Source organism: Alosa sapidissima, chromosome 14 (genome assembly GCF_018492685.1).
Source record: "Alosa sapidissima isolate fAloSap1 chromosome 14, fAloSap1.pri, whole genome shotgun sequence".
NCBI lineage: Eukaryota > Metazoa > Chordata > Actinopteri > Clupeiformes > Clupeidae > Alosa > Alosa sapidissima.
Window position 1 is genome coordinate 14,232,051 of NC_055970.1, and position 23,933 is coordinate 14,255,983.

A 23,933-nucleotide genomic window follows, 5' to 3' on the forward strand; every position below is an offset into this window, starting at 1 on the left:
TGGCAGGTAGCCTTCTTGCAGAATTGCAACATCACATTCGTTTTTAAAGAAGCTCTCACAACACCTTTCTCAGTGCCTGCAGTTTGCTTTCATTGAGACCATGCAGCACATGAACTTCGCCTAGGCTAGACCTAATGTCCAACCAGATTAACATTAATTTTAGTGTTATTTCCATGTATCTGGGGTCTAAAGACATATCTGTTCAACATGCACTTAGTTTATTAAGCGCATAATCTTATTGATTAAATGATCTGCCTGTTAATAATAATATGCTGAACAGGCCCTACAATAAGGTTAACCATCCGGTCTGGTAAGATGACAGGCTGCGCCCATTGCCATAGGCTGCTCTCTCCACTTCACACACACACACACACACACACACTGAAGAATGTGTTTTGGTGATAACAATGAAAAGTTGGTGTCTGTATGAACATTGAGTCAACTAAAGCCCACAAAACAGGTGTGTCCTGGCCTATAGAGACACATAACTGGTCCTGTAGTATAGAATAACCCTGGGTGTGCTCCATAGAGTTACATACTATAGGTCAGGTATTCCCAAAAGAGTTACATATGTAGGTCAGGTGTGCCCAATAGAGTTATATGGACAGGTGTGCCCAATAGAGTTAAATAGGTCAGGTGTGCCCAATAGAGTTATATAGGTCAGGTGTGCCCAATAGAGTTACATAGGTCAGGTGTGCCCTGTAGCACACTGACTTTCTATGGTAAATTTGCCTTGTAGAACCCAAAGTGTACCAAAAGAATCCATACGTATCACAAACCTGATGTTAACTAAACACTGTTTTGAGAGAAAGAGGAGAGAAACATTCACAGAACCTCTGTGTGACACACGTGTACATGTGTGACCAATAGAACCCTGCTCTTTGTGATGTGACATCACCATGGCAGGCCATGAATGGGAGGCAGATTAGTTAGTGTGTGCAAGGAAGAGAGGGGATCATGAGACTGCTGAAGGGAGTTCTCCTGTGCTATCTGGACTTTAACAGCGTGTACTGCTTGCTATCGCTCAGGAACACCAAGATCCTGGTGGAGTACTTTAACATACTAGATGTTCACAACACCAATACTCTCAATGGTAAGTGCGATTTTCAACACATATATACACACACACACACACACATACCCACACACATCTGAGCTCACAGGTAATTTGGGTAAGAGGGGACACATATGGTGTTACATCTTAATTGACTTAAAATCAAAATATTTATTATTTTCAAAATAGTTATAATTGTATTATTATGGTAAAGGGCTTATGACTGTCCCATGTGCTAGCTAAATTGGGACAACACAAATTATAAAATAGGAGTCGTCTATTGAGTGAAATGTATGGTTCTAGCATAGGGTTCTAGACTACCAGGTGCTATGAAATGGGACACATCTATTGAGTGAAATGTATGGTTCTAGCATAGGGTTCTAGACTACCAGGTGCTATGAAATGGGACACGTCTATTATGTGAAATGTATGGTTGTAGACTACCAGGTGCTATGACATCACAAGTTCTATGTTATTGTGTGTCATTTGATCTTTTACAGACATTCTGATATTTTTGTCTCTTAAAAATATAAAAAATGATGCAATGAGTAACTTTCATATAAATCAGATAAATCAGATTGTAAAATGGCACATGTATGAACATGGGCCAATTCCATGGGTCTAATGAGCTTACAACCAATTTCCAATTTCAATTTATAATTAGGCAAATAAATGTATAATTAGGCAAATTAGTTTATAATTAGGCAAGTCAATTTAATGACTAAACTAAACTGACTAAACTGATACACAGTGATTGTCCCTGAACACACCATCGGTCTTTGACCTTTTGAAGGTCCAAAGCTTCATAAAGATTTTTTTCTTAGCAAGTTATTTTCTTAAGAGATAACATAGATCCATCAGAAATTGTAAAAGTACCACGTAAAGTAGTCTTTAGAATTGTAGGTGGTTTTTAGTGGTGGTCTTTCATTTTTTAGGTGGTTTCAAGTGTCCCAAATTACCTGAACTCACCTATTGTATTTTACAGTGTCATCTCAAACAAGTTCAGCACAATGTACAACAATGTTCAGTATGTTGAATCAGTCATTGTACAACAATGTTCAGTATCTGTTAAATCAGAGAGCTGGCCAGAATTGTATATGTCAGGATGTAGTGTGTGTGTGTGTGTGTGTGTGTGTGTGTGTGGTAAACATGAAAAGTAGTATGTTGGTGCGCACATCCAAGGCAGGTGCTGGACAAAAAGTGCTAGGCTATCAAAGAGTGGATTGTCCGCACACATGCTCCCATCAGGAATTTTTATTGATTTTCACCTGTGTGTAACGTTTTGAGCTAAACGCTCCACTGTAACAAGATTCTGTGATTTTCACAGCATCACTGCTGTTTTTGAGAAAAATGTGTACTGTATTTGTGAATACAGTATGTTGCTGTAGTTTCGCTATGAATTATGGTCAAAAATGGTCAAACTACAGTAATACAAATTTGCTGCGAATCATAACACAGTAATAAATCTGACTCCTCCCTCACTTGTCAGCTTTTCGAAAATTTTGAAAAAACATGGCGGAAAATCAGTTGGGGTTTTCTGTTTGCACATAAATACAAAGTTAAGCTCCCAGATAGCAAGGTGACATTGATATTATGTTGATTTTCCATCCAAATCATCATTTTGAAAAGTCATGGATTTATGGTTTACTGGGAAATTTTGACGTGGTGATTGAAACATGCACCGCGCGCCGACGTTTGAACTGTCCTGCGGGAGGTCATTTTTGAGCAACAGTTCAGTACAGTTCATGTTTAAGACGTAGAGTGTCAATATGCCCCGCCCTCCGGGGACTCTTAATAGATTCTATTCCGATGTATTTTAGAGAAGCCACATTATGTCTAGCCTCTTTGAAGTGAACTGCCGCTGAACTTTTCATATCCTGATTACGAATTGCAGATCTGTGTTCTGTTATCCTGGTTTTGAGTGCTCTTGTGGTTTTACCCACATAGGCCAATCCACACGGGCAAAACAGCATATATATTAAATTTTTTGTTTGACACGAGATGATGCCCTTAATTTTGTACTTTTCTCCTGTGTGGGGGTGATTGAATGTGTGTGTTTTGTATGTGAAGTTGCATTGTTGACAATTTCCACATTTATAGTTTCCCGATTGGACATTGCTGAGAAAGTGTGTAGGGGGAGGAGGTGGTAAGTCCGCCCTAACAAGCATGTGTCACGGACAGAAGACGACCCAAGAGCGCAAGTTCAAATTCAGAGTCTTTTTATTGAAGGGTTCAGGGGGGAAGAGGAGTGAGAGAAACGTGAGGTCTTGGAGGTTCCGGTTCCAGGGGTGCTAGGAGTGCCAGGGGTGTCAGGGGTTCTCGGGGCTCAGGGGAACACACACACAACAGCAAGGTGAACAGCAGGCAGTAGTACAGACCAGGGTTAGGCACTAAACGTGGTGAGGGACAGAAGGCAGATTCGAGTTACCGGGGGGGCTGAAGATCAGAGAGTAATCGAGAAGATCCAGAAGGCAGGTCGGGATAACCTGGGCGGTAGAACAGGGAGGCAGTCAAGAAAGGATCCGAATCACAGGTAGGAGTCAGAGAGTAGACAGGCAGGCAGGTTACTGGTCCAGGTTTGAAGACGATCTGACAGGGCTTGGCTGAAAAACAGGGCTTTATATACTGGGAGAGGTTAGTGGAGAAATGCAGTGCAGCTGGCAGAGTAATTAGAGCAGAGTGGGGCAAGGTGAGGATGGTGAGTGGGAAATGCAGCGCAGCTGGCCAGGTAACAAGAGCAGAGCAGGGCGGAGCCAGGTGGAGCTCGTTAGGCAGAGTAGAGAGAGAGTGAGCAGAGTGGCAGAGAGTTGAATCAATTAAGGTTGTTGCCAGGGAGAGAGAATGCTCATGACAGCATGTTGCGGAGGTTTGGCTGTCTCTTATAGACAACACGTGGTGGTCCTTGAAAGATCTGTCTCAGTGTCGGGTCTGTATCCACAATATGCCAATGTTTTTTAATAGTCCGTTCGATATCTTTGGCGATGGGAGAGAACTGGACACAGCAAGTATTCCTAGGCACTTGATTCTGGGCTCTTTTCCTGCTCAGACTCTCGGATTGGGACATTTTATCAAATCTATTAGAGGCTTCTGTGATCCAGTGTTCTTTGTATCCCCTTGTTCTGAATCGATCTTTTAGTATGGTAGATTGGATCTGATAGTCCTCATCTGAACTACAAATTCTCCTGATTCTATTGAACTGTGATATGGGGAGGTTTTTTTCTTAAGAGACGTTGGGTGATATGACTCCCCATGAAGTAAAGAGTTTCTATCGGTGCTCTTACGATACAGATCAGTCTTTAGAGTATTTCCTTCCCTTATTACTAAGATGTCCAAAAAGTTCATTTTTGACTCATCCACAGACATGGTGAAATTTAGATGTTGATTACTTTCACACATGTATTTATGAAATTCTTTTAGTTGGGTCTCATCCCCTTCCCATATGAAAAAAATATCGTCCAGGTACCGTTTCCAATAGGATATGTTCTGTATGTAGGGATTCTTTTGTGTGTCGAAGATCACCTCTGATTCGAACAGTCCCACGTAAAGAGATGCAAAGCTGGGGGACATTTTAGATCCCATCGCCACACCAGAGATCTGGAGATAGAAATCAGTGCCAAATAAGAAATAGTTACATGTTAGGACACACTCAATCAGATCAAGAAGGCATTCAGTTTTTGGGCTATTGATAGACCTTTTTTCCAAGAAAGATTTTGTAGCCTGTAAGCCACCCTGGAAGGGGACATTTGTGTACAAAGATTCAATGTCCATTGTTACCAGGAATTGTTGGGAATTTTTCAATTTTACAGACTGGATCATTTTGATAAAGTCCATGGAATCTTTCACATATGAAGGGAGCGAGACGACCAAAGATTGTAAAGTATGGTCTACAAATGATGAGATTTTTTCAGTCAGGGAGCCAATAGCCGCAACAATGGGGCGTCCAGGTGGTGTATCTGTAAATACTTTATGGATTTTAGGGAGAGTGTAGAAGACTGGAGTAATAGGGTAATCCACCTTCATGTATGCATGTTCATGTTTGTTTATATGTCCCATCTCCATTTGTTGGTTTAATTTCTCATGCAGCTGGTTCCTGAATTTCAAGGTAGGGTCAGATTCCAATTTCCTATAAAATTTGGAGTTTTTCAGCTGGTTCTGTATTTCCCTCACGTAACAATCACGGTTTAAGATCACAATAGCCCCGCCTTTATCTGCACTTTGAATAATCAAATCTTTATCCTCTTGTGTGGTAAACATGATCATATGTGAAGATGTAGTGTGTGTGGTAAGCATGATCATATGTGAGGATGTAGTGTGTGGTAAACATGATCATATGTGAGGATGTAGTGTGTGTGTGTGTGGTAAACATGATCATATGTGAGGATGTAGTGTGTGTGTGTGTGTGTGTGTGGTAAACATGATCATATGTGAGGATATAGTGTGTGTGGTAAACTGTATGAAATGCCCTGTATGTAATGCCCTGATAGATCCCCTTGGGGAGCAATAAAGTATCTAGTGTGTCACCAGATTAGTTGTAATCGTAAGGCTGCCCGTGACCAGACAGCAATATAGGTTTTAACCTGAGTAATTAAGATCAATTCAAGGCAGTAGGCAGTGTGATTAATCAGTGAGGCAAAGGTGCTCAAAATCTTTTTACAAATTTATTAAATATAAATAGACATGTCAAGTCGATCATAATAAAGTCACATTAAAAATGTACAACAAACACTATAATAAAACAAGGCGAGACCACAGCCAGTAATACCGCCGCCAGCCACCAGCAGCGCCAGATGCCCCACAGCAGTTCCCACAGTCAGCACAGCACAGCAGTAGACAAACAAGCAAGCAAGCCAGGGGCGCAGCTACCCATTTTTTGAGGGGTATGCAACAACAAATTGGCGCCCCCCCCCCCCCAAAAAAAAAAAACACAAACAACAAAGTAAAACAAAAGGCCAATAATTTACACAATTTATTAGTGTAAATTATTATGTTTTAAGAAATTCTGCCAATTTGAACTTGAAGTATTGTTAAATGGTGCATTGTCACTTTAAGACTTTAAGAGCGTCTAAACGGTTCTCCTAACGTCCTTTTGCCAGCTGTTGCTCACAAAGGATAAGGCTGATCCAACTCTAGCCTTTGTTTGCCACATTAGCAGCACAATATTAAGCTATTAATATTACGATTGTTAGGAAATGGAAACGTGATGAGTTGTTGCTAGCGTGACATTTCTGTTGGTAGCCACCTAGCTATCTTAATGGAATAAGATATGTTTCAATCGGCATATGCTTAGCAAACACAAATATTTGCAAGCCTCCAAGCACAGACGTCATACTTTAAATCCTACCTGTTGCTTTTCACCATCCACTTATTTAACTACTGTCGCATCCCTTGACATGCCATCTCATTTTCCCTCTTTCTTTTTCTATGTTTAGCCCCCGACAGCTTTTTTTTGCTGTATCCATCTTTTTCCATAGACGAAAACTCACTACTCGTACCTGCTCACTCGGCGCTCACAGCGCCCCCACTCCCTTTTCTATGTCAAAATTCTATGATGGAATCTTATGAGATAGGGCGCCTACTCTAGCCTGTTACTCCTCTAAAATGTTATTTAACATTGAGGAAATGCAGAAATGATTTAGAAACATACAACAGTAGCTACATATAGAATGTACCAAATAAATTACTATGACCGCCGCTAGCGAAGCGGTCATATAGGGATTGCCCCCCCCCCCCCCCGTCATCTACTTCCTGAATTTTTGGTCAACGATACCCGGGACACCGAAACACCGGGGCACATGAAATTTGGTGGGTATGTAGCTCCCCTAGACTCCCCCCCCCCTCCCGCGCTGGGCCCCCCGAAACCCAAAAAATGCAGTTTTTCCTAAATAACTACCTGAACCGTGGCACCGAGGATGAATAATTTTTTATGGTATGTTAGTCTCAAGGGCCCACATAAACCTAGCCCATAATCACTCATTTGTGATTTGCACCCCCCCCCGTAAAAAATGAAAATGCAATATCATTCTGCTTTAATCGCCCCTCTCTTCAGTTAAGATGTTCAGAACTGCACCAAATTTTATGTGTATGATTAACCTGACATTCTCTGGGGGTATGCCAAGTTTCGTAGAATTTCATCCATGGGGGGGTCTAAAAAAATGAAGTTATGTGTACATTTAGTGACTGTACACTCATTGGCCTGTAGATGGTGGTGCACAGACATACTATCGATATTGGCAATTAGAACGGCCGATACATAATTACAAATTCAGTAGGATTAAAGGAAAACCAAATATTCATCATCATTTGGCTGCATTTCCAGTATTGGCATTACGTAGTCGTTTGTCCACCAGATGGCGCATCGTTGCAGTGAGACGTAATTTTGTTGGAAGTTAATCTAAAGTGGGTTGGAAAGACACTTCCTACACACTGTAGTTTACCGCAGAATTACCGCATGAAATGTAATTCCCATTTCTTCTTGAAGCCGAAATTAATCTTATACAAGTTGTAATGGCCTACCTACGACCTAGGTAAAATAATGTTAGGCCTATCGTTAGCATTGGTTGAGTGATTGAGGCCAATTTGATTATTGACCAGTGTATTTGAAGAAAACCATAAATGCGGTTACCAAGCACATTAATATCAGCGCTGTAATATATCTTTCGACTGTCATCTTCTTTTCTGACCATTACAGCCTACAGGAGCTAAGTGAGTTAGTCACAACGCGTTCGCTAACGTGGTTTTCTAATAGAAAATATAGGCCTAGCCTACCTGAAAGATAACCTGTCTATGAAGCATCCTAAACAGGCTGGGACATTTCTGCTTGCTAAATAGGTTTTTCTGCTGTTGATTCGCTCAGTCCTTGGTGGCCCTGTCAGTGCTTTGTAAAATGTTGCATTAGCCTACAGCAGCCTAAGACCACAAAAAGTCTCAAAAAGCATCTGACCTAACGTTCATTCCCAATCAATCCTCTATTTTCAAAGGTGTTTCAAGTAACGTTAAGGAAGAGCATGGCTCAATTGACTAGACTACATAAATTCGTCAAAGTGAATAATTTGTGTCAACTCGTCACAATGTAGATTTATTAACGCACCAGTGATGATCTAGGCTACATCTCCATTTAAACCAAATGTTTTAGAGCGCACTTTAAGAAATGTATCCAGGGCAGGACTGTAGCCTTAGCCTGACGAGCCAGACCCACATTAAAATGTAGGGTCTGGGCACTCACCGTTCGCAGTGCTCAGTCCGAGGGGCGGGATAATCGGTTGTCTTTCAAATTCCCTCTGCACGCAATACAGCGCCAACAGCAACATCCATCTTCTTTGTTTTCAAGTAGCAGGGAATTCAAGCCAAACCGTTGCAACTCTGCCATCAATCATTATGTTAAGCGACTCTATACACGATTTGATTGGCCTGATAGAAGTTTAATTTTTTCGAGCTCACAAGCCAACAGAGAGTTGCTAGACTAGCCCTGGAAGCAAATGTAATTTGCTGCCGTTAGGGTGCGTCTAGATTTCTAGGCTACTGTAGCCTACCTGTTGCACGTGCCACAAAAATCATTCTGTGCAATGGATGATTTAGGCTACTAACGTTACGTCTGAAACAGTTTTGCCTATGGCTATACATGCATGAGACTGAGACGCTTGTTTGTTTGTTTGAAGTGCTTCTTTAGGGTGTGACTATGAGAGGTGAATCGATGTGCTTTGATTCCAGCTTGGTAGTTGTAGTCTATGCGATTAAAAAGCATGTGTGTGTGGGAAGTGTCCAAACAATAATAACACTTTCATTATGGCTGCTTTAGCCACAGACCTTCAGCTACAGTACAGTGGGTCCCATTTAGAAGTGGCCACTTCATTCACGCTTTCTGTGATTCACGCAGCTGGGTGAAATGTATTACAACTTTTCGCCAAGAGGTGGCAGCTTAAGTCCGCTTGATACTGTAAGCCAGGTGTTTTCAACCAGTGGTCCGCGGCGCACTCGTGGTCCATGAGGACATTGCTGGTGGTCCCTGACCATGGATTCAGTAGTTGCAATGTGGAAATCGGTATTTTTCCCACAAACAATAATGGACGCAGCTCTCAACTTGGCCTGTTAAAATGTGAACAGTCTCGCGACGCATTTCATGAAGGCCCTTTTGGACATGTCAGTTATTTGTACCACTGGTTAGATGTAAAACTGCATGTAAGACTATCGCCAAGAAAACAATCCTCATGAACTGGAAATCTAAGAAAAAAGCTCACATCACTCATTGGAAAAACTTGTTAACAGACTATATATCATTAGAAAACCTATCAACTACAAACTTAATCAATACTCAGGATACAACCTCTCCTTGGTACCCCTTTATCACCTACTTACAGTCCTGACCCTCTTTGCCTGAGTTCCATCTCCACACGATCATAACACACTTCATCAACAGATACACATATCATCGAACACTAGGCAGGGGAGGGTAGCTGGAACTATTGTTGTTATTGTTGTTATTATTATTATTATTATTATTATTATTATTATTATTAGTAATATAAATGGCATCCCCTTCTTTCCCTCCCCCTTTTATTTACATTCTCTGATAAACTTTACTAATTTCACTCTTTCTCTCTACCTCTCCCATCGTTATTCTGACGGGGCCCCATTGGATGGCTTGGGAGACTCGGTCCTGGCGGGTCGCTGTGTGGTTTTGGCATTGGTTGGGTCCTGTGGGTTATCTATTGGCCCTGGGCCCCCGGTGTGCACCCTCCTCATACGCTCATGCACACGCCTTGTCCTGGAAGCACACAGCACGCTTTACTCTCTTTTAATCGCACTACATGTTAGGTGACATACATAAACAAAAACTACAAAACAGGCTAGGGTAAGAGTGGAGTGCAGGTAGATGCCTCATCAGGTGTCTATCTGCATGCCTCACTTATTTTAATGCACACATTGAGGAGGCATACATCTTACACAGGGTAAGTGTGGTGTGCATGGGGAAATCCTGACAGATATTCACCATGCATGCCCACTTCTTTTAATGCTACACTCTAGATAGACCCCTCAACCTAGCCATTCACATACTGTACATATTTAGGTCAAGAGTGGAGTGTTGGGTGAAGGTCTGGGGGCGAGGTGTGGTTGGTCGTGGTAGTGGGGGATGTGTGCATATGCTGGGGGCCTGGGGCGATGGGTGGCACGCAGGTCCTCCCCTCTGTCAGCGTGTCGCAGTATAACTGCAGGGGCTGGGTGGAACTGTGGCCATTAATGGGTGCCCAGGTTGGCAATCAGTCAGGCAATCAACCAGGCAATCAGTTATTCCTATCATTATACTTATCATTAATAGAATAATTACAACTCCTCTCCTCTGAAACCCTCCCTCTCTATGTTCCAGCTTCTCTCCTCCTGGCCCAACAGCAAGCCAGCCTTATACATATGCGCACACACACACACACACACACACACACATACATCCTCACATACTCACTACCCCTCACCCCCCATCCCCACCCCCATCCCAACACCACCTCATTCACACTCTTAGAGCTACCATCCGCACCCCCCCCCCCCCCCATCCCCCCTTCTTTTCATTCCGGTCATCAATTTCATCCCTGATAATCATATCTGTAATCATCCTGGACGCAAATCATCCTTAGCCTTTCTGTTATTAATGTTATGTTGTGTTATGTTTGTGGAAGCCAAGTCAATGTGATGTCTTGGTTACAGTATGTGTTTATGTAATGTACGTCTGTTTGTCATATGTAGTATTCATGTGCATGTCGTAGTGTTGCATTTTCTGTAATGTCAATGATGTTTGCAAATAAAAAAAAAAAAAACAAAGATGTAAAACTGCATTTCGTTTTAGACTATTGGTATTTAATTTGTGCATTGACAATAAGGTGAATATCATATGAACTAAAGATGACTAAAATCGTGCATAGAAGAAGAAACATTCACAAAAATCCATGGCATGACCTCTCTTCTTGATAGCTGTTGAAAGCTGCATGGAAATGACAGTTATTGTTTTGTTTGTTAATAAAAAAAAATAACTACATGAATGTAAAACTGATACCTTCTGCTTTCCCCAAATACAATGTAGGCTACAGGTGTACATGACCTTTCATCAGTCCAGTTGCAATGGATGAACTATGATGAACTGCCCTACTTGTGATTTTTTAGAGATTTTAAAGGTTTTATAACAATGCTACAAATTTTTTGGCTAGTGCTACAAATCTATTCACCTTTGCAGCGCCAGTAGGCTACTTGCTGTGCGGCCCGCACACACACACACACAGGCATGCCAAACAAGCATACACAAAAGTTTCAAGAGTGGGGGTGAAGTAGAAGATGGATACAAATTGATTAGTGTGTTTTATGTTCGTGAAACGTGTGTACAGGACTGAGCGGCGGTTATATTTTGTACCGCTATGCGGTAAATCTAGTTATTATTATTTTATTTTTTACCATCGCTTTGGCGCCCCCACGGTGCTGAGCCCCTATGCGCCGCATATAGCGCATACCCACTTTTTGCGCCACTGAAGCAAGCAAGCAGTTAGTAGCTTCCGTGTTCACCCGGCCTAGCCTAGCCAAGCAGTCACCCGCACGGCAACCCACAAGTGTTCCGATAGCTCGATTCCGTCCCGTAAGTCCTCCACAGATCGTAGGCTACTCAGCTCTCCACCCCGATCACCAGCAGCGATACAATCGCTCCGCTGAAACAAACGAGACTTTGGGCAGTACGGAGCAGACAACCAAGATACTAATACACGTTATGTTGCTTGAGGCAAAAAGGAGCTACTCACCAGGTGCAGACCAAATCTGCCACCCGGAATATAGCTTGTGCTTTGGGAACTGCTCTGCTGTGAGTCAGGCTGGGTAGGCCACCTCTGGCTTGGCTGCTGTGCCTTGTGCAGTTCTTCGCCTGACTTGTTACCTGTCCTCTGCGCCTGTTGACCCTGCAAATATAGGGAGACACACATTCCCACACACATGTTCCCCCTATTTTTAAAATATTTAAATTAGGCAGCCTCCTTCCTACAGGTTCGATTGTTGAGTCCTCGTTAATTGTCAGTTCATGATTTGGAACAGCTGTGACGGGAGTATCAAACTTCACACGTGAAAGCAAAACAAACACACAGCACACAAGACACAAATAAGTGCATTAAAACACTACAAACGTGAATACATGATATTTTGCACACTATGACATATGTAATGCCCTGTATGTAATGGTCTGTATGTAATGTAATGCCCTGTATGTAATGGCCTGTATGTAATGTAATGCCCTGTATGTAATGCCCTTTATGTAATGGCCTGTATGTAATGCCCTGTATGTAATGCCCTGTATGTAATGTAATGCCCTATATGTAATGCCCTGTATGTAATGGCCTGCGTGTAATGCCCTGTATATAATGGCCTGTATGTAATGCCCTGTATGTAATACCTTGTATGTAATGCCCTGTATGTAATGGCCTGTATGTAATGTAATGCCCTGTATGTAATGGCCTGTATGTACTGTAATGCCCTGTATGTAATGTAATGCCCTAATATGTAATGCCCTGCGTGTACTGTAATGCCCTGCGTGTAATGCCCTGTATATAATGCCCTGTATGTAGTGTAATGCCCTGTATGTAGTGTAATGCCCTGTATGTAATGTAATGCCCTGTATGTAATGGCCTGTATGTAATGGCCTGTATGTAATGCCCTGTATGTAATGGCCTGTATGTATGTGTGTGTTCCCTGTATATAACAAACTTGTCCTGTTTGACCTCATCAGATGTCCAGTTCGCCCACTTCATGCGGGAGGTCACAACCTTTGGGGAGAAGGAGATCATGATGACCTTTGACATGTTGGACAGGAATGGCAGTGGAGCGATTGGCTTCCAGCAATTCTACATGCTGGTGTGCATCTTACTGAGTAGCCAGGTAGACACACACACACACACACACACTCACACACAGACAGATGGACATATACTCTTACTGACACACACACACAGACACACTTATTGACATTGACAAATTCTTGGTCACAAAGTCATGAGCTGTATATCCTCTGATTTTAATATTCACAGATATCTAAGCGATTTAAACAAAGCTCAGATTTAAGAACTTTTAAAGCCCAAAGTTGGAGAACATGTTTATATTTGCTACAATTTATTTCAAAACCAGATTACTCTGGAGCGGCTAATTATACACAATGTTAGACCTTTGTGTTTGGTAGGATCTGCTGTTAAATTCTGATATATGGTTTGTCATGTGTTGAGTAAAGAGTTTGTGAGATATTCCACCAAGACGAATGGGTGTGGAATTGGGCGCAGAGAATAATGATAACTTAGAATTTTCAATAAATGTAATTATCTTTTTTAACTGTATCACAGCAAATAGCAGCTATACTGTAGCTAGCACCATTTAAAAGCTGAGAAAAGGCCCTCTTTAATGTGATATCTGTGTGATGAGTAGGCTACTTCGCAAGTAGATTAACAAAGAAGAATGAGTGAATTTGGACGCACTTTGTGTGCCTAGTGTCAAAAAGTGAAGCGCTGCACCCATGCTGCGGCTCACCAGTTATTGTAGGAAACTTCAAATCAGCACCATTTACCATTATAGGCTACTGATAACATTACATGAGCCCTACTACAAGGGACCGTCACGGCCTATGGAAATTCGCCCGTATCTGACTGTATATTTGTAGTTTGTCTTTTTAGGCAAGACACTACAGGTGAATATGGTAATTTTTTTAACTAGCAGATATCACTATGCAACTTCCCCAGTTGAATACTTACATTAACATAAGAAAAAAATATTAGAAATATGAATAAAATAATAAATATCAGAACATGCTGTCAATAGCCTTAAAAAATCGATTTTTGCCATGTTTTTAGGCATAACATGTCATAATAATATATCAATAAACCCTTCTGTAAAAATCTTCTAAATATACTTAGGCATAAGACTAGAAAGTTTGGTGTATGTAAGTGTTTCTGAAGTGGAGATTTTGTGCTCAAAGTGGGAGAGGAAACTCATTTTGAGAAAACAGCCTTGAAACACAGCCAATGAGATTCTGTTCTCAGCAGTGTTGTATAAAGTACTAGAAAGCAATACTTGAGTAACAGTACAAGTATCGCACTAGAAAAAGACTTTGGTAGAAGTGAAAGTTACCTTTTAGAATATTACTTAAGTAAAAGTCTTAAAGTATCTGATATATACTGTACTTAAGTATCAAAAGTAATTTTCTGATATTTAATGTACTTAAGTATTTGAAGTAAAAGTAAAAAGCAAGCGGTTTTATTTTGAACTTTTATTGTGAACTTTATTTTGGCTTTCTTATAGTAAAGCATAAAGCATATTCAGGGTTCCCATATCTACTTAATCTCACTCATCAAATCAGGCTTTTCAGGCACAATACTCTTAAGTTCAAAGAACAAACAGCATATTTTTAGAGCTGACATCAAAGACAGAAATGTCACTTTTGTATGAACTTCAGGTAAAAATGAAAAGTAAATAACTTATTTCTTTAAAAAAAAAATGACCTGCTTGTAGGGAGAAAATTTTGGTCATGTGGTATGAGCATTTCTAGGGCTTACTCCCCAGGTCACCATCTCACTCACACACACACACAGGCCACCTATGTCCAGCTACTAATACGCCAGTCATTAGTCTAAACTGAAAAGGTGTCTGTTCATCTTCAAAAGAAGCTGGTTTTCAAAGTTGCCAGAATTCAGTGCTTGGGAGTTTCAGGCCCAAGACCGGCCCACCTTTTCCATAGTGGTGGAAATTGGATAAATGAAGAAACATTTCAGCTCTTACTATCCTGTAGTTTTTATTAGTACCACGGTTCAACAAATGTGTAAAGGTTATATAATAATTCACTTCAACTAAGAAGTTAACAAAAAATATTCCACTATTCCACAAGTTAACAAAAACAGAAAGAAAGAAAGAAAGAAAGAAAGAAAGCCTTTGAAATGTAGTGTATCCCACGCTTCCACAAAGAGGCATATTGAACTAATGTTTAGGCTACATGTTTTTTGCATGGGTAGGATATATTGTTGTTTGGTGATTTAGCCTACTCCTTTACTACACCCTCTTCTGAGCAAACAAGGCATATAGGTTTATCATGTAGGGTAATTGCTCTTTCTTACATTAAATAACTTTAATTTATCCTCTCTACTTGTCCCTGTAGTCATGGCCTCCTCATCACTAATTTCGGGCTCATCATTTTCAGTGGTCGACTGGTTGATCTGCTGCTCAGTCTCTCCTGGCCTCTTTCTACCATCCATCCTTCCTGGCGCTTGTGTCTACTGTAGGGCCGGCTCGGCTATCCGTATCTGAGAAAACTTTTTGGAAAAGACGGGCTATATGGACCCAACCCAACCAAATCTTTTTGGGAGGGGAGAACTCCCTCACGTAGGCTACAACCCTTGCAGAGGCATTGCATTGGTGTCATGCACAGAATGCGAAACATGTCCTACTTTAAGAAAAGATAGGCTAACGTGACAAATGTCAATATTTTTTTCCTCGACCGGCCCAAAAGTGAAGCGACCCACTGGGAATTCTCCCGATTTCCCACCCCAGGCCTGATTCAGTCTTACTCTTCTTGGACTGAACACAAGTCCTGCGATGCTAAATAACCTTTCACAGGCCGCTGAGGCAGGTAGCGGAGTGCTCAGCTTCACAGAAAGCTGCCAACGTACAGAAACATTCCTTGCAAATATGGCCATGGGTGTATGACGTTATCTTCACCACTACCCTGTTCACCAAGTTCACCACTATCGTCGGGGTGGTCGTCTATGATAACGGGAGGTCCTCCAGTAGGTGCTCGTGCTTCCATGGCGGTTTCAGTTGTGCGTCCTCCTCCTTTAGCAACAAACAAGCGCTGAAATAGAGCGCGCAGCGTGTGTAATGCAATCTAGGAGCAGTGATTCGCCAAACCTCCCTTATTGCAGTCGCACACATTTCTTCTAATTTTACGAAGATGCTTAGTGGAAATATAACGGAGTAAAAGTATACATTTTATCTAGGAAATGTAGTGGAGTAAAAGTGAAAGTTGACATAAATTTAAATAGCGAAGTAAAGTACAGATACGTGAAATTTCTACTTAAGTACAGTAACGAAGTATTTGTACTCTACATTACATTACAACACTGGTTCTCAGCCTAGACTCGCCTTTGAACTTTCGAAATTTATTGCTGATACAATAGCGTCATGCAGGAAAAACAGAGCTTTCAACGGTACTACACATGATATGTTTCGGATCACGGTCGCGGTAGTGGCAAGGTTAAAATGCTAACATTTGTGCCAAGGTTAGAATGCTAACTTTTGGTGAATTTAAGAGAAATATACAGGCGCGAGTAAAACACAATGAAATAAACACCTAAATGTGTAAATTGGACTTTTTTGTTGTAGTAGTCTGAAAGAATACATGCTAAGGTAGCAAACTAGCCCAAAATCTCGAAATTGGCCAGTGCATGAAAAAACAATGTTTTCACCTGCCATGTCTCGCCTTAAATTGACCAAATTCACCTGCATTTGGCTGGTGGTGGGTGCTAATTTCCATCCCTGACACACACACACACATACACACACACACACACACAGATGCACGCACACTCACTGACAGACACATACACACACACAAACATGTGCACACACACACAAACATGTGCATACATATACACATACACGTGCACAAAGAGACAGACAGACACAAGCAGAGACACAGACAAAAACAGACAAAAACATACAGACACACACACTCATGCACACACACGCACACACACAAACACACACACACACCACACATATACACCGATAGACTTTTAACGGTTCTACTGCCATCTTACTGAGCATCCAGGGGTGTGTGTTTGTGTAGCACCATGTGGAGAAGAATTTCATCTTCCGTCACTCCCGGCCGGTGTTTGAGCTGCTGGACATGGATGGGGGGCGGACCATCAGCCCAGCCGAGTTCCAGAGCTCCGCCTTCCTCTTCAACCTCAATGGCCGCGCCCTCACCAAGATCTTCTACGACTTTGATGTGTCAGGAGATGAGGTAAACACACACACACACACACACACACATATTAGTTAAACATTAGCTTATTACAACCTATGACTAACGCATGTTAATGTTTTCTCCAGTGTAGCGTGCTCTTTACCAGACCTAATGCAAAACGTAAAAGCATTTCACATTCCACATAGCAGTCACATACCTTGAATGAACTTTATTAGTTAAACAGTTGAATTGAAAACTGAATTGTCTGTAGTCTCCTGATTTCATGCGACTGCTTTAACACACTGCTTTAACAATGTTTTGTTTCCTACGCAAATTAAATGTGAAGCCTCTGCACGGCAGTCACAGCGCCATCGACTGGTCTGGCATATGCACTACAGCACTTTTAGCCGCTTTCACCTCTGTGTGTGCACGCAAGTTTTTTCTTTACCGGTATCGTTACAGTTTTTCTTGATCGCTTTGATGCTTTTGTAAACTCTGACATCACATTTTCAAAACAGTTAACACCCGTGTCTAAACAAAAGCACTGTGGCCAAAATGGGTCCGTGTAACGCTTTGCAGTGCTCTGTTCTATTTGCAGAATTCACATGAAAAAATATAGAAATAGGCTTAAAAATCCGTTATCCATTCTTTAGGACGGCACAGTAAATGGGTTATTGATGCTTATTTTGATTTTCAATTGAGCACAGTTACGGATTTCTGTTCAGAAGTTAAAAATGTAAATGATGCTTCAATTTTCGAATTTTCCTTTTTTGCGCTTGTGGTAGGACTGAACCACGAGCACCGGGGGGAGAACACCATCTAGCTGGGCCAGGCTAGATGATGGACAAGAGTGCTGCCTGAAGTTGTTTGTGATTTTGACTAATTACTAGAGATTAATAAATACAACTTTGCCGATTTTTGGGAGATGGGACGTTAAACATAAGTCTGGGCTATACAGGCCTATAGGCTACCCCAAGCACTGTTTGACATGGGGCATTTTTGCTTATTTAACACTTTACGCTAGATAGGTTTCATTAAACGAAGACACTCACGAACAGTGAGTAATTTATCAGTTTATCCATTTATTAAAGAAGCCCTATGCAACAATTTTAGCAAAAATGACCTTAATTATGCAGGTTGAGAGTCGTTCTGATGGTTCTACAACACTTTCTGGGTTGTTTGGTGGGTGCTTCGTCTCCCTCTGTCACTTCTCCGCCGAAAAACCGAATATGCAACTTTCAGAACCCGGACCGGGTAAATCCAGATGTAACTCAGCGAAAGTATCCAATCGCGCCTCGAAAATGTAGTCGGATTGTAGTTTCTAAGAAGACTGCAAAACGGATGCCGACTTGGCTTTGTTGCTGTTGAAATTGTAAGTAGCCTACCCTTGGGTGAACTTCGTTTTTGTAATGTGGTTTGATAGTCTCTTGAACAATGTGTTTGCTTGACCGTTTTATTGTGAGCCCTGTATGTGTTTAGCTTGGTTTCTTGATGGCTAGCTTGCTAGCTAGTGGGGGTTTTAGCGTAGCAGTCACTTGCTACCGAATCTGCAGGGGGAGCTATGTCGTGAAAAATGCGAGCCCAAATCAGTCGAAAACCCAGAAACAGCGAAGGAATAATCAGACCTTCATAGGGCTTCTTTAATTTCGACAGCAAATAGCTTACATTGGCCTGTAGGCTACTACGGCTCAAGTCCATTGGTAATGCTCATGTACAGTAGGTCTCCAAAGCCTCCCAGAACAGCTCTTCTCTACCTGTGAGACATGAGTAGGACACGTAGGCCTACTAATAAGTGTCAGGACGCAGCAATGTATCCCTCTGCATCTGAAGTTCTGGGTGACCATGGAGGGTGTCCCGTCCAAAGGGGGAGGGGAAAAGTCAGGGTTCCACTGTTCCTGATGTAGGCTAGTCATTCTAAAACTGATAGTTCCGGTCCTTGATTGTGATTCGCTGAATCACGTTCGATGCCGTTGTAAAATGCAGCATAAACATACACCTTGACCGCATTTCGTTTTATATCACTACGCTACCATAACTTGATACAAAAGTTAAAGTAGCTGCGTCTCGAAGTTGCCTGGCAACCATTCAGATAGAGGAAATATATTTCTTGGCGGAAGAATGTTTTTTTTTAATAAATCATTACATTTCTAGTTGCTGTGCCTTTACTTTATGAAACTTTGCCAGGTATTTATGGTAACAGTTTTAGAAAAGCAATAAGCCACTCGAGTCCGTAGGTTACACTGATTCTACCGCTAACGCATCATGCCTAACAACGCCCCTTAGCTGTTGTAGAATCGGTGTAACCTACGGCCTCTCGGGGCTTATTGCTTAATTGGCAACGTCGACACCAGGTAGGAGGAACTGGGGTGGGATTCGAGCGGTTCCCCTTCATATCGGTCACGAGACGCTGCGTCAATGACGCTATGAGAAAGAGCCCTATCAGGGCGACTGCTGAAGCTGTATAACACCAAGAGCCAATAGGCTCAAAGCACGTAATGCTTAGGACCGCCCCCTGCCTATACACTCCTGTTACGTGCTGTGTGCGTCCTCTTTTTTCCCTTCAGCGCGACTGAACACTCAGAAGCTGTGGAAACTTGATAGCTAGCTTGCTAATCACGATTAGCCGACTTTTGGATTAATTTGGATTTATTGGATTATAATTTTATTCTTCGACGGCTATGCCAGGGAAGAAGAAGAGGCCGAGAACCTCGGAGAAGCGGTGCTCTTCTGGCACCGTGATTAAACCGATGGACCCTCACATGCGTGGAGTGTCTTGGACTCGACCACGCGGTTCGGGCACTCTCAACAGAGGCATACTGCCCGCACTGCGATACTCTCACAGGGAAAGTCCTGAGAGAACGGAAGGCACTTTTCCGTCCCAGAAGCTCTCCTCAGGACGGCTCTGAAGACGACGACAATGCCTCGGAGGAGGACCGCGACCATGCTCCCCCCTCGTGGGCGGCTGGCGCGAAGTCCCCTACGGCAAAGAAATAAAAAAAGGGAAGCCCGCCACCAGTGTCCTTCCTCGATGGACGAGAGGATCCAGACGAAAACCTGTGTGGCGCGTTTGTATTCGATCACGACGAGGTGGACCCTCCACTCGACCCGGACACCGGTCAGAGGGAGGAGTGAGTGAGACCTCTCAACCCCAACCTAGCCCAAGAAAAGCCACGAGGTGCTTCAGCGGGCTGCCGAGTTACTGGAGTTGGAGTGGCCGGAGACTGCACCTCCCGCCCCCTCCCGCATCGACGACCGGTTCCTGGCGAAGAAAAAGGTGGAGGAGGAGACCAAAGCCCCCTTTTTCCCTGAAGTTCACCAGGAACTCATCAGATCCTGGAAAACCCAGTACACCTCTCGTGTTCCGGTCCAAGGCATCTCCGCCTACACAAATGTGGAGAGTGTCACAGAGCACGGCTACTCCACAATGCCACGTTTGGAAGACTCGATGGCTGCCCATCTGTGCCCCACCGCAGCCCCACGCTGGAATTTGAAACCCCTATTACCATCAAAGCCGTGCAGGACAACTTCCTCCCTCGCGGAGAAAGCATTCGTCACCGTGGGGCAGGCGGGGGCTGCACTTAACACAATGGCAGTGCTGCAGGCTTACCAGGCGGCGATATTAAAGCAACTGGCGGAGGGGAACCTGGAGGAAAGAGAAGACCCGTTCGATGGAGCTACGGCCAGCGACTGACTTGGCTCTGCGAGTTACGAAATGCGCAGCCCAGGCTATGGGCAGAACCAGAGGTGGGACCAAGTCACTGTTTGGCAAGTCACAAGTAAGTCCCAAGTCTTAGCAGTCAAGTCCAAGTCAAGTCCCAAGTAAATACAGAGAAGGGCAAGTCGAGTCCAAGTCCAAGTCACATCAAAGCCAAGTCGAGTCCAAGTCCAAGTCCCAATCTTTTTCAAGTCCTGAACAAGTCATCAGGTACTCTTCACTTAATAATGCCATTATTAGACTATCGATCATAATTTTAGCACTTCCATCTAATCCACAGTATTTTTTGTTTATAAATACAGATTAAAATATGTTCAATGTTTCTGTCTTGTAATCTTTTACGACATATGCATGCGCATACCTGTGTAATATGTAAACGGATAGCTACATAACACTCAGCACAGCTGCAAATATATATATTGTTTTTCCAAATTGCGGAGCCCACTGTAAGGATGAGTAATAATTTGACTGATGGCAGTTCACTGCGCTAGGCCACAGATTTGCCTGCAAACAATTTATTAGGCTGTGGCAGTGGCGACTCATAAGGGAAGCCAAGGTCAACACTTTTATATTATTTAAAATATAATAATGACAGTAATTTTGTTTTAAAGTATTCATTTCTTAAGAAATACTACACATTTGATGTTGTTTATCTCATTTGTAAATGGTGCACTGTCACTTTAAGCCCATTGTGTCACACGTTCTCATAATGATCCTTTTTTTACCAGCTCCGTTCAAATATAGCCTATGGCTAGTCCACAAACTCAAACATTGATAAGCATGATATTAAGTTGGCACAAACAGCTTTCATTCCCTTGGAAAGAGAAGCATGTATGACATGATGCTTGCTTGACATTTTCTGTTTGCAATTAAAAGTGAATTATGAGCCTGGTAGCCAGTAGCCACCTAGCTACAGTAGCTGAGTGAAATGTATTTCAATCGGCATATCATGTGCTTCATGTAAATAAATTATTGAATACTTCAAGACTATTAAGACCAGTTCCATTACACAAGGCAAAGACAACTCTTCATAATATTCTTGTCCACTTTCCAAATCACAGTGAGTGCAGCTATGTCATAGTGACCTGGATCTCATAGTTTATAACAGTACAGTAGGCTAGTGAGAACCGGATAATTCACAATCTCCTCTAATCTCGTATTTGTTGCCTTCACGATTTCCTTTTATATGTTTCTTATATTTAAAAGAAGATATCAATCATCATCAACAATGACAAGCCAGCTGGAACCTACTCATTTTCTCTCCCTCTCGTGCGTGCTTGGATGCGTTCTCAATTAAATGCAGTAGGCTAGCATAAATTCAAGTTGGATCTTAATGGAGAGGACTCGAAAAGTATCAACTTTATGTAACATGCTGTTGGTGCTTTTTGACATTAAACGTTCTCTAACAAGAGTGCAAATCAGTTTGCAGTAAAGCTACTAGTGATTGGCTAAATGTTGGTCCTTCCTCTGTCTCTTGGTGCCCTACACACAGTGCGTAACGCGTGTGGGGGTAGCGGCAGTACTGTACTGTGCTCTGGCCGCTTGTCTCCGCTATTTTTTTTTTTTTTTTTTTAGTCGCGGGAAAGCGTCTGTAGGGTGACTGGTCCACGATCAGGAAATTTAGTTTTTGATTCGAGACATGTCAAGTCATCACAAGTCAAAGAGGCAAAGTCCGAGTCAAGTCTCAAGTGAATAGTATTCAAGTCCAAGTCGAGTCGCAAGTCATGCCGAATTTTATCAAGTCAAGTCTGAAGTCATTAAAATCATGACTCGAGTCTGACTCGAGTCCAAGTCATGTGACTCGAGTCCACATGTCTGGGCAGAACTATGTCGAACCTGGTCGTGCTCGAACGACATTTGTGGCTTAATCTGACACAGATTCACGACCGCGACAAATCTTTTCTCCTCGATGCTCCCTTGTCCACCAAAGGACTTTTCGGAGAGGCCATCTCCATTTTAACGGAGAAGCGCGAAGCCACACAGAAGCAGTCGGCCGCATACCAACATGTGCTACCCCGACGCCAGCATTCCCCGTTCCGCCCGAGAGCCGAATACCGCGAACCTCCAGCTCCCCACTCACACTCCGCGCATTCACAGAGTTCGACACCATACATCCCCCGCGATGGTGAGAGACAGGCGGCTGGGCCACCCCCGCGAGGCAACCCACCCAAACTCACCGTAGGCAGAGGATGGGCACGGAACGAATTCAGGACCGGGACGAGAGTGCCTGCTCGCCCAGACCGCGGGCAGCAACGCCTGGCGCGACCCTGACGCGCCGATCTGCAGCAAGAGAAAGGGGGATCAGCCAACATTGCCTCGAGCACGGCGTGGCTCTCCTGACCCACCCCTCCTCTCACACAAACCAGAGGCCTCCGCTGTTCTTCCACTGGCACGACACGGCGCTCAGTTCCAAGCTTCAAGTTCCCAACACTGTCACAGCACTTCACTACTCCCTACACACCAGTATGTGATAGCCTGTCAGAGTGTGATAGCCAGTCAGACCCCATTAAAGAATCTGAACGAAAATGTGTCTCCTCTCTTTCCACATCTAGATTATTGGCGAATGGTAGCGAAAGACGCTCCCTGGGTCTTAAAGATAGTGGAGAACGGGTACGCTCTGCAATTCGCACACCGACCCCCCAAATTCCAAAAAATCATAGACTCAGCTAAGACCTAAGTCAAGAGATAGAATCATTACTAGCAAAAAACGCTATAAGGGCAGTTCCCTCGGAGGAGGCGGAGGTTTCAGATCAATATTAGATTTGAAGACGGAGGTTTCAGATCAATATTAGATTTGAGGAGACTAAACAAAACCTTACGAACATTCAAGTTTCGCATGGTAACAAACAGACAGATCATGGAGGAAGTGAGACAGGGGGAAACTAGATCTGACAGACGCATACTTCCACCTGTCAATCATACCCAGACACAGACGTTTCGCTTTGCATTCAAAAAGAAGTCCTACGAGTATCTAGTACTTCCATTTGGAATTTCACTAGCCCCCCGAAATTTTACGAAATGCGTAGAAGTAACGTTATCCCCACTCCTGAAAATGGGGATGAGAATCCTAAACTTTTTAGATTGGTTGATTCTATCATATTCTAGAATACAATCGAAACGGCACACATCACTAATGATCACCCATCTCCAGAATTTGGAATGGAGGATCAATGTGGAGAAAAGTGTTCTAATTCCCAGCCAGACGA

At 42.8% G+C, this 23,933-nt stretch overlaps 1 protein-coding gene across 1 annotated transcript in view; it reads left to right on the forward strand.

Moving 5' to 3' along the window:
• The first annotated feature begins 742 nt into the window (after positions 1–742).
• LOC121681805 (EF-hand calcium-binding domain-containing protein 9-like) overlaps positions 743–23,933 on the forward strand; it is a 26,852-nt gene continuing 3,661 nt past the window's right edge. The window contains exons 1-3 of the mRNA XM_042061747.1: positions 743–1,093; positions 12,798–12,946; positions 16,893–17,069. Coding sequence (XP_041917681.1) covers positions 958–1,093; positions 12,798–12,946; positions 16,893–17,069 — 462 coding nt within the window. The 5' untranslated portion in view covers positions 743–957. The remainder of the gene's footprint in view (positions 1,094–12,797; positions 12,947–16,892; positions 17,070–23,933) is intronic.